The 12,303-nt window shown below is 32.2% G+C and overlaps 1 protein-coding gene across 2 annotated transcripts in view; it reads right to left on the bottom strand.

Annotated features, from left to right (window-relative positions):
- Positions 1–12,303, bottom strand: part of Zfc3h1 (zinc finger C3H1-type containing) — a 48,762-nt gene that overhangs the window by 30,082 nt on the left and 6,377 nt on the right. The window contains exons 3-6 of one of the 2 annotated variants that reach the window (XM_015483002.2): positions 7,443–7,507; positions 4,139–4,337; positions 3,693–3,916; positions 1,857–1,980 (exon numbers count right to left, since the gene is read on the bottom strand). In XM_015483002.2, coding sequence (XP_015338488.1) covers positions 1,857–1,980; positions 3,693–3,916; positions 4,139–4,337; positions 7,443–7,507 — 612 coding nt within the window. The remainder of the gene's footprint in view (positions 1–1,856; positions 1,981–3,692; positions 3,917–4,138; positions 4,338–7,442; positions 7,508–12,303) is intronic. The other variant, XM_015483003.2, reaches the window with a different exon arrangement.

Below are 12,303 nucleotides of genomic sequence, written 5' to 3'. Positions count from 1 at the left end.
GATCAGACCCTCATAACTCATACTTTGTTCCACTTTTACTCATAACTCTCTTTGTTCCCCTTTTCAGCTAATGATAGCAGGAAACAGCATGCTAAAAAACGTACTTTTTCTCCTTAAAAAACATTCTTTTTAAGAAATAATGAAAAGAAAAATTCCTTTGAATCCTGCCCAAGTATTGTCCTACCAGCCAAAAAAAAAAAAAAAAAAGCTAGAAATAACAACTACTTAAACATTAAAAAAAAATTTTTTTTTAGTTCTAGTTGGACACAATGCCTTTATTTTTTTTTTAAATTTATTTGTATGTGGTGCTGAGGATTGAACCCAGCGCCTCACACATGCCAGGCAAGCGCTCTACCGCTTGCCACAACTCCAGCTCCCACCTACTACAACATTTAACCCATTTTTTCATATTTTAGATTAAACGAATATTTCCTGTTTAACCCACTTGTCTCACAAGTCAGTATAGACATTATCCACATGCCTTATATGGGGTTGACTGGAGGCCCAAATCTGAATATGTACCCATTTTAAGAACACTGTACTTCTTAAAAGTGTAAGTGCTTATATTAATACAGTAAAAAGTTAAAATCTGGCAAAGCTGAAGTTATGTTCTCTGTATAAATTTTTAAGAACAATTTAGAATGCACAGATCATAAAGCTGTTTAATGAAATACAAGAATATTAATAATATTGTCAGTATTTGGGAATTGCAGTGAATCATCTCCAAGAACTTGAAAACAAGAAAATTAAAAATTGACCAAAGAGAAGTAAATTATAAAATAAAAACACAATCTAACCAGCCTAAAACAATAATCTAAAAATGAGTACTTTTGATAAACATTACCTAAATCATATGCATTTTATTTTCTCTCTAGCCTACACATATTCCAGAGTCAAATTCCAGTTTTGATACAGTCTCAAAATATGCCACAAGGAGAAATACACTGAGCAATCAAGTGATCTTCCAAGTACTCCAGTTCCTGGAATGCCAAATTTGACTCAGATGTGTTTTAAATTATTAAAAGAACAGGTTTCTCACAGCCAATCACCACTGAACCTCAAAAAAGCCAAGTCTCCCCTAGTCCTCAAAAACAGAGACAATGCTAGCCTATGCAACCTAATTAAGATAGAGCACTGACCAATCTGACTAGTTTAAATGAATATTTCCTCTTTATCCCACTTGTCTCACCAGTCAGTATAGACATTATCTACATGCCTTATATGGGGGTTGACTAGAGGCCCAAATCTGAATATATACCCATCTTAAGAACACTGTACTTCTTAAAAGTGGTATACAGTAAAAAGGTCAAAATCTGGCAAAACTCAAAGTATGTTCTCTGTATAAATTTTTAAGAACAATTTAAAATGTAAAGATCATAAAGCTGTTTAATAGAAATACAAGAGTATTAATAATATTGTTCTAACTAGTCTTTCCACTCCAAAATCCTATAAAGCATCATCACTAGAAATGGATAGGAAGTTTAAAATCATTAACAATTTTCTTTTTCTTTTTTTAATATTTTTTAACTAAAGCAGAAAGAATCTTGGTTCTAAAGATAAAGGGGTGGCTGTTGTTGTTTTAAGAGTCATAGTCTCATCATTTCCACAATCTTCACTTTTTAGATCAAACTGTTAACATAGAGTTTAAACAATCCTTTTCCTTTAAAGGTATCTAGAATGAAACACTTGGGAATAAAAGATTAATATACATTTGAGGTTTACTGAACATTAAATGTCTATGGTTATACAACTCATTAGCAAATCTTATTTTCATTATACATTTCTTTCATAGTTTTACATAATGACCATTCTCTAATAATTATGAACAGGAAAATGTTTCAAATTTTGGATCATACCTGGAGAATTGGTTTCACTATCTGTATCCATAGCAACTTCTTCATAGTTATCATATTGATATATGCCTCCTCCACTATCAGTAGGTTGCTTATCTAAGGATCGCCTCAGGTCAGGATCTGATGACTAAGTATACAACATGTTTTTCTTAGTTTCAAAGCATTTTCTGTCTTAGGCTATTATTAGACTATAAATCATAAAAGAACTGATAATTATCTTCTAGGGAACAGTATTAAAAAATCATGATTCAGTTAGGTCTCCTACCATATCAGATTTGGGAAATCCAATCTACAGGACAGGTACACTCCAGTGGATGCTTTATAAACATGGCACTAGACAGAAAATGAACTCTAACAGACGAAATTTCCCATAGTTAACTGAGCCACTAAATAATGAGCTATTCCTCTATAAAATAAGATCACATCGAATGAAAGGGGGGATGAGAATAAGAAAGACAGAAGAATGAATCGGATATAACTTTCCTATGTTCATGTATGAATACATGATCAATTTAACTCCACATCATGCACAACCACAAGAATGGGAAGTTATACTCCATGTATGTATAATATGTCAAACACAGTCTTTGGTCATATATATCTAAAAGGAACTACAAAAAAGATCACCCCAAGTATTTTTGTTTTGTTTTGTTTTCAGTACTGAGGATTGAACCCAGGGACACTTTGTCACTGAGCTACATTCCTTTTTCTATTTTTTATTTTTAAGACAGTGTCTCCGTAAGTTGTTGAGAATGGCCTTGAACTTGCAATCCTGTCTCAGGCTCCCAACTTGCTGGGATTGCAGTTATGTGCCACCATGCCTGTCAACATCAAGCTCTTTAAAACTTAAGGCTTCTCTTTGTGAATAAATGTCAGTTTTATGTCATCAAGAATTGTATTAGAATGTTTCCCCCAAATTATTATGTTTAATAATTATGTATAAAGTAATAATATCTGAAAACTATAAACTCTGGGTTAATGTGTTTGTGTATATGTGTTGTTTTCTGCTTAAAATGTTTGGCTCACAGTGACAGCCCTACAAACTAAAAACTAGCAAAACCTGTACAGATGGAAATAAAAGGACAATGTAAAACTAATCCTTATCTCCAGTGAAAGACTATATCAAAGTACTTTGTAAAAATTCAAAGTACGAAAATTCATTATATTTCTTGCTTAAGTAAACCTAACTCCTATCTCCCTGCAATTAAAAAACTCTTACTTTTTAATTTCCTCTATTTTTCATTATAAACGTACATTCATAAGTATTCTTTAAGCACAAAATTCCAAAAAACCCATCACTGATACTAGCATTAGATCAATATAAAATCTCCAGTAAACTTCCTAACACATAAAGACAGATACTTTCATTGACTTATACACAGTAATGCATAACAAACACTAAATGACTAAATACAAAACAGCCACAAGCACTAAAGTAATTAATTACATGATGATTTAAAACAGCCAATTCAATTAATCATGAAATACTTCTCATTCTACATTACTGAACAATGAAAAATTAATAAAATCCTATACTTAAGAAACAATCATTTCCAGAATACGTCCTCACCACAATTTAATCTTGCTTTCTTCTAAGTAGGAAGTGATCAAAAAGCTAAAAGCAGTCTTTGATAGCCAAAATTTTATCTTGTCATTTCTTCTACTATTAATATCTGTGAGTACAAAAGATTCATTCCCAATCATACCTTCTTTCCTCCCTAAGAGATATTTATAAAGAATCTCTAACACAAGCTACTTAGTTTTACTTAGTTAACTTTTGAGTCTATGAAACAAGACCATAAGGACACTTATATCGTTTTATATTTTTGCATTCCTTACTTTACTTCTTGATCTCCTCTTTCCACCAACCAATTTCATGAATCGATTGTACTGCTCTTCCTGATTTGAGAGATCTCGAATCTTTCTGATTTCTTCTTCTCTTTTCCTTCTCTCTTCTTCTTCAGCTTGTTTCCGCTGATCCTCTTCTTTCTGTCTTTCCTGTTCTTTTTGTTGTTGCAGTTTCTTCCACGCCTTTGTTTGCTGCTTCCTCAATGCCTGTTTTGCTTTAAATGAAAAATACACAAACATCAGGTGCTAAAAGAGCTTTTAAATGTTTTTTCATTATCACTGACCCATGTATACAATTGCTCCTCTAAGTTCTGTTTTTACAAGACTGTCCTTTACTTTAAAACCTTAAAATTCCCCAAACTCAAAACTTTCTAAATGAAAATCCAGAAACTAATGATGCATGAATTCAATTAAAAGAATTTAATAAAAATAATCACCTGTTGTGCTAACTTTTTTGGCCGAATGTGTTTTTGTACTGGTTTTAACTTTTTGCTGTACAGTTTTTGTCTTAGTCAATTTTTCTTTGCTTTCTTTCATCACCTGCTGTTCTTTCTGTTGCCATTTTTTACTGGCTGACTGAAGAGCCAAAAGTCGAAGTTGTAACTCAGATAGCTCCTCTTCATCTTCACCGAGCTTCTTTAAAAACAAAATTAAAAAAAAGTTAAAATATTTAAACAGTTAAATATTTAAACAGTTAAAATATTTAAATTCTATTACTTAATAAACATTTCATCAAGTCAAATTGATAACAAGATTAAAATTTAAAGTTAGTTTTCAGGCAAATATTTAAAAGGCAACTAATTTACTTCCCACTGCTCAAGATCCTAACTAAATTTCTGTAACCCAGAAAAGATCAATGAGTGGAGGCTTTTGTGCATATATTTAAATATGTAGGATTGGAGGAAGAGAGTACAAGTGACAGAAAAGGATGCTGTATAAAGGAAAAGTTGTGAGTTAGACATGAGCATTTATAGGGCTACCCAAACTTGAAACCATACAACTCTGATGGCAACAGATGGAAGAAGAAAAGGTTAAGGGATAAAGAATAAAAAGAATGAAGTGGTTCCATAATCATGTGATTTATTAAATTCATAAGTAATACAAAGAACAGATATCCTGCATGTCAAGGTTCAAGGTTCAAGCCTGCAAACTTTATATTTTTTTCTTTACTACACTGTTGAAGGAAAAAGAATCTGTAGAAATTTGCTTACATATGAATATTTCATGGTCTAAACCTATAAATGTTTATCTGAATATTTAAAATATTTTGAACACCCTAGGCTTCTTTAGGAAAACTCAAATAGGAAGCTACGTTAAAAGCAGATCTTAGGGAACTTTTTTCCTAAATGACATAACTTCATATTTTTTTACTCTATGTTTTTTAATAGTAATTTTAACTGGTATAAAAAAAAATATACATATTAGTGGAGTACCACGCAATATTTTGATACATGTATACATTATGTAATGTTTAAATCAGGGTTAAAATAATTTAATATTTTATCAAATATTTATCATTTCTTTAATGGGAAGTCTTTCAAAATCCGTTCTTCAAGCTTTTTGAAATACATAGTACCTAACTGTTCTCTATAGTCACCCTACTAGGAGATATGTACATTTGAACCGCTTACTCCCTTTATTACTATAATTTAGTACCTGCCGATCAACCTTTCCCCAACCCTTCCTCCACTACATTTTTGAGATTTTTAAAAATTAATCCATTCTCCACATTTTAACTACAATAAACTAAAAATGCCAGGCTTCCCAAGCAAAGGTTCTTTTTATTAAGAGTCCATGGATTAGGGATGGGTTGGGTTAGGATGGTCCTTTGAAGTTATGGAGCAGAAGAAAGGAGTCAGCTGGGCTCAGTATCGCATGCCTGTAATCCCAGCAGCTGGGGAGACTGAGACAGAAGGATCGTGAGTTCAGAGCCAGCCTCAACAACGGCAAGAAACTAAGCAACTCAGTGAAACCCTGTCCTTAAATAAAATACAAAATAGGACTGGGGATATGGCTCAGTGTCCCTGAGTTCAATCCTCAGTACCAAAAAAAAAAAAAAAGAGAGAGGAATCAGATGAATCAGAGTTTAACACTGCAAAAGGTTAAGGCCACTATTATAATTTCTTCTTATTAGTAAACTGTAATAATGTTTTTCCAGAATCCAATTAAATTATTTCTACTCCTAAGCATAAAGAAAATAGTGGATCCTACCTAATTACCTAACTTAATATTTGCTACCATAAATCTCTAACTGAATTACTATCATATACTTTTGTACTTCCATTTAACCAAACCAGAATACAGTTACCACTTCCACTGCTGGGAAATACATGTAAATAATACATGTAATAATAATAATTATCATAATTGTTCTTAACTCACTTAAACATACCCAATTCTATTGCTTTGTACTCAAGTTCTATAGCTATACTGTCCAATATGGTAGTACTGAGCCAAATGTGATTCAAATTAACTAAAGCTGAATTTAGAAATTTGTACCTAAGCCACATCAATCACATTTCAGTTTCTTAATAACTACACATGACTCATAATTATCATATTGGAATGCAGCTATAGAACATTTCCATTATTATAGAAAACTGTATTGGAAAGTACTGATCTACAGTTTAATATTACTCCATTGAGACACTGATTACTCTGTGCAGCTGCTTCCTTTAGAATGAAAAAAAAAAAAAAGAAATCACTGATTCTGTCACACAACTACAAGCTACGAAGAGTATTGAACTAGGTAGGATTCAGAAAACCTAATTCAATTCTTGCTTGCACACCTAATTTCTATGTAACTTTAAACAAGTCATTTTATCTACCAAAATGAATTTTACTTCATTTATAAAACATATATGTCAACTTGCTTTGCATAATTATTCTAAGGATATGAAAAACGTTTATGAGTGTGTATCTATGTGTATATGAATATGCACACCCATGTACATGTGTCTGTCATTCCTAAATTCAGGATCATCTTTCCTAAAGCTCCTAGGCTCTGAATCATTTCAATTTACTCGTGACAACAAACTGAAGTCTCAATAGAAGAAATTACATATATTTCAGATCTCTAATGAATTCAACAAAAAGCCTTGAGTTATTGAGTGTTTATTACTATTTTAAACATAGTGTTTGATGCTTCTGCACTTTATTGTGTTGAGGCTTCACAACAACGCAGGCAACACATGACATTAAACTCCTTTTGTAGAAAACAGGCAAGCAAAGTCTAAAAAGTGCTTACACAGCTGACAGCTCATTGAGCTAGTAAGAGGGAGCAGCTAGAATCCAATACCATGTCAAAATCTACCTAACTCCAAAGCTTTCCCATACAGGATAATCCACAAAGAAAAAAAAGGAAAAGAATCTCTCTCATCAAAATTAAAAGTTTCAAAAGCGAAACAATAAACAAACAAGAAAATCATCTACCAATGTGCATAACACTTCAATGTAACATAATTTGCAGAACCTAATGGAGACTCTAAGATATCTCTACACACTTTATCTTAAAACTTATGTCCAAATAGTTACAGAAATGATTTCTTTTTTTTTTTTTTAAATATTTATTTATTTTTTTTAGTTTTCGGCGGACACAACATCTTTGTATGTGGTGCTGAGGATCGAACCCAGGCCGCACGCATGCCAGGCGAGCGTGCTACCGCTTGAGCCACATCCCCAGCCCATACAGAAATGATTTCAAAAGAACAGAGATATCCAATCCCACAAGGCATATCTTACCTTTTCAGATAGAATATCTGAGGTACTAATTCTTCTTGTTAAATTTTGTTCTTTATCTTCTAATCCTTTAAAATAAAACAGCATCTTTTAAATATTCTAAAAGATAACCACATTCAATCTAAAATAAAATAATAAACATCTGAGCAAAAATATCTTTTTAAAAATTTTTTTTAAATCTTTATTTTATGTGGTGCTGAAGATCAAATCCAGTGCTTTACAAGTTAGGCATTATGAATAAATTAATCTAGTTCTCTACAGTTGAAATGAATTTGACATTTAGAGATTATACTGAATGTATACATCATAAAACTGATCTTTTATTTATCTAGACCAGCACCAGCAGAAACAGTTTAAGTATCAACAAAATTAAATCCATTTCCACGTTTTCCCAGAATTTTGGCTTAGGGCCCAGTTTCTGAAGTATCAAACTTTATATATATATATTATCTAATCTATAACAGCTTTTAAAAAATCACATCATATACAGTAGTATTGATATACATAATTTTTTGTTAAAATGGTTGAAGTTTAAAACTCAAAAATCTTTCAAAATGACAAACTCAAGTTGCAAAGCTAGAATTTAAACTAGTATAAACTCCAAACCTACTATTTTTTCCACAATACCACACCTATCACTGTTCCAAACATCTTAATTTGATTGTTCAAATGGGCCTACTTGTGAAAAAATTTGAAGTTCATTCAATAAATTAAGAGATAACTAACCAAGTACACTAGATAAAACAAATAGAAGGGTATCACCAAATCTTGAGATAGGTGAATTCTACTATAAGGCTCACTCTGCAAATGTGAATTTGTCACAATATGATTGATATATTAAAAAATAATTTGAGCATAACACAAGTTTCATATTTAATTATATAGGATGTCTCAATGACATACTAAAAGTGACAGAAAACTGTACTTACATGATCTGAGATATTCAGAAATACAGAAAGCACACATTAGCCTCTACCAGATACCTCAGTTCATTTATGTGTGTTATGAGCACCCCTATCCACATCTGGTGTCACAACTTACTGATTTCAAGTACCACTTCTTGTCCCACTTCACAGTAACAATGCATAAGGGCAAATCTTCCATTTCTACACACATACTTATGTTTCAAGCACTTTTAATTCATTTTATGTGTAAAGCTATGCTATTATTTTCCTTGATTATTATCTTTTTTCATATGCTACTAACAAAAGTTTTTGAGGAAATCCCCCTAGCCCCATTTTCCCCCATGAACCCTGTGGTTTCTGTTGTATAAATTTGCAGTATGGTGATTTTTAGGAATATATATGCCCCATTATAACAAAATTGACCATACTTCATTCAAAAAATACTAAAATAGAAATAACTATTGGAGAAAAATGGGGCAAAATAAAAAGACATAAAAATCATTCTGATAATAAGTATAGAAAGCAGTAGATTTTTCTCCTACATGAGAAATTTACTAGTTTATTAAGATCTCACTTGACTATAGAAAGTGGCACCTCCCTCTGATGCAAAACCAAACCATGTCCCTGTTAGGAATATTACGAGAAAAATGACACCTTAAAAACAAGTACAAGGCTGGGGTTGTGGCTCAGCGGTACAGCGCTCGCCTCGCACGTGCCAGACCCTGGGTTCAATCTTCAGCACCACATAAAAATAAATAAGTAAAATAAAGGTATTTAAAAAAAAAAAAAAAAAAGTACAAACCATAAATTTCAGACATAAAGTTTTACACTAAAATTATAAACACAGGTTATTGTTTAAATCTACCAACTGGGTAGTCAGGCATTGTCCTATCACGGATCATTGATCTAAACAATAAAATTATTTCAGCTTTTACTCAAAACCTCCAAAATGCAAATTGGTCTTGTACAGTCACACAGTATTTAAAAAATTATTAACTAGGATTCTTAAATAAGTTGTTAGTAAGAGTCATCAGCATATACATGACAGTTAAAACCATAACAATAAAATTATCCCAGGAAAATGGACCACCGCGGACATGAAAAATAGTAAATTACACAGAAAAGTAATTTTTTTTTTTGTACCAGGGATTGAACCCAGAGACATTTAACCACTGAGCTATATCCCCAGCTGTTTTTTTTAATATTTATTTTTTAGTTGTAGTTGAACACAATACTTTTATTTCATTTATTTATTTTTATATGATGCTGAGGATCAAACCCAGGGTCTCGCACATGCAGGGCCGAACACTCTACCACTGAGCCACAATCCCAGCCGCCTTCCCAGATGGTTTTTTTATATTTAATTTTGAGAAAAAGCAATTCTTTAAGAAAAAAAAAAAAAAGAAAGAAAAAAAAATCAGTTATAAAAAATATCCAAATGTGTATAGTATTTCAGAAACCCCAAAATTTCAAGAAAAACACCAGTGAATACAGTCAACCTTACTCTCTATAGAATATTCTTGACTATAACTAGAATTATCTTTTGAAAACATAAAACAGATTATGTTCATCCGTGTCTCAAGACCCTGTAACAGCTCCCCATTTCGTTCAGAATAAAAAAAATCAAAGTTGTTACAGAGCTCTATATGACGTGCCCGACTTGCCATCCCCAATTTCTTCTCTCTCACTATTCATACCCTCATTCTTCTTTAATAGCATAGCCCTCTTTACTCTAACCCAAATATACCAGATATTGATTTCTGCATTAGGGTCATTACTCCAGTTCAGTGAGTCTCAACCTTTAGTATATACCAAAAATCAACAGGAGAGTGGGATAAATACAGATTATTGAGCCCCACTCCCAAAGCTCACAATTCAGGGGATGTGGGGTAAGACCTGAGAATCTGCATTTTTGCCAAGTTGACAGAAACACTGGTCATTAGGGACCACGCTAAGGAAAATGAGTGTTAGTGGGGCACAGTGACACACACCTGTAATCCCAGCAGTTCGGGAGGCTAAAGCAGAAGAATCACAAGTTCAAGACCAACCTCAACAACTTAGCAAAATAAAAAGGGCTAGGGATGGGAAAGTGCCCATGGGTTCAATTCCCAGTAACAACAACAAAAAAAGTCTAATAGCTAACTTTTCAAAATCAATAGAAGTCAGAAATAACTTCAGTATGGTGAGAATATTTAGAATTTGGTTAACTTTAAATTAACCAATTTAGAATTCTAAACTCAAAGAAATTACCTTTAATAAAAGAGTCACACATTTAAAAAATTCTAAAGAATGTATTTTAGCATAAGTGATTCTAGATATATATGAAAGAATAAACTAAGAAAGTACTAAATAAAAGGAGAAAGATATACAAACACTTTTTTTTTTTAGTGGTGTTGGGGATCAAACCAGGACTCTGCACATGCACATGCTGGGCAAGTACTCTACAACTGAGCTACATCCTCAAACACCAACCAGTTCTTTTATTTCAGAGAGAGGGTACAGATCTTGATTGATTTTAGACATGTGAATTTTAAAAATTCATGTTATACTGGGAGTATAGTTCAGTGGTACAGCCCTTCCCTAGTATGGAGGTTCTGGGTTCCATCCCTAGGACTCAGGAGGGGAAAAAAATTAAAATTCACGTCACAATTTCTAGAAGAACCAATGAAACCAGAAATGTAATAGTTAAATTCCAAACTAGCAAAAGAAAGAAAATTATATGGGGGGAAAAGAGGCAGGAAAAAAAAATCCAAATATCAATAATCATAAAAAATGTGAATGAACTACATGTTATACCTAAAAAAACAAAGACTGCCAAGCTAAATCACAAATTAAATTCATCTCTATACAATGTACAAGTGACATGAGATATGAAGAAAGACTGAAAGGCTAAAAAACAATATGCATCATATATACTTATCAAGAGAAAAACAGTATAATTATTAATGGAAAATAGAATAGACTTTTAGAAAAAAAATTACTAGAAATAAAGTCACTACATAATATTAATTCTACAACCTCAAAGTATTTAAGGCAAAAATTGATAAATAATCCAGCTACAAGGGTTGGGAATATAGCTAAAGTACAAATTTTAAGGACTAAAATGATTTTTAGTAAGAAAGAGGCCAAAATTAATGAATTATAAACCTATGGACTTATTTTCAGGGAAATTAATAAGAAAAAAGGAAGGAGATAAAACAGATACTTTTTATAGGTATTAAAGAGGTTAAAAATCCTTAAGATTAACATCATAATTTTTACAATTTATAAGAAATAAACACATTACTAAAATATATATATATACATATATATATGCACATATATATATTTTACATAGTAAACTGCCTTAACAACAATAAAAAATATGAACAGTAACTTAAGAGAGTCCCATAGGGTTGGAGGCATAGCTCAGTGTTAGAGCACTTGACTAGCAAGTGAAGGCCTAAATTAGATTCCCAGCATAAAAAGAAGAAAAAGAGTCTTAGGGAAAAAACTCCATTTAAGTTCCAAAAGCTTTTACCAGCAAGATCTAACAAATATCTTAAGCTCAAGATCAGCCTCTGCAACCTAAAAAAGCCTGTGTTTCAAACTAAAAATAACAACAGCTGGGGATATAACTTAGTGGTAGAACCCTTACCTAACACATGCAAGGCTCTGGGTTCAAAACTCAGTTCCTCAAGGGAAAAACAAAAAGTAATACATTTTTGTAATATTCTAAAAAAGGCAAAAATACAGGGACAGATTAGTGATTACCAGGCCAGCTAAGGGTAGAGGGAGGCATTAACTACAAAAGGGCATTTGTTAGGGGTTAATGGAACTCCTCTGTGTCTTAATTGCAGTGGCAGGTGATGGTTACTGACACCCAAACTGTCTGCATTTGTCAAAATATGAAGAACTATACACTAAAAAGAGCATATTTTAATTCATATGACTTATCATGGACTCTTTAGTCCAGGCAT

Source organism: Marmota marmota, unplaced genomic scaffold, assembly GCF_001458135.2.
Source record: "Marmota marmota marmota unplaced genomic scaffold, marMar, whole genome shotgun sequence".
Taxonomy (NCBI): Eukaryota; Metazoa; Chordata; class Mammalia; order Rodentia; family Sciuridae; genus Marmota; species Marmota marmota.
Note: the sequence above shows the minus strand (reverse complement) of the source record. Positions and strands in the feature narration are given on the sequence as shown.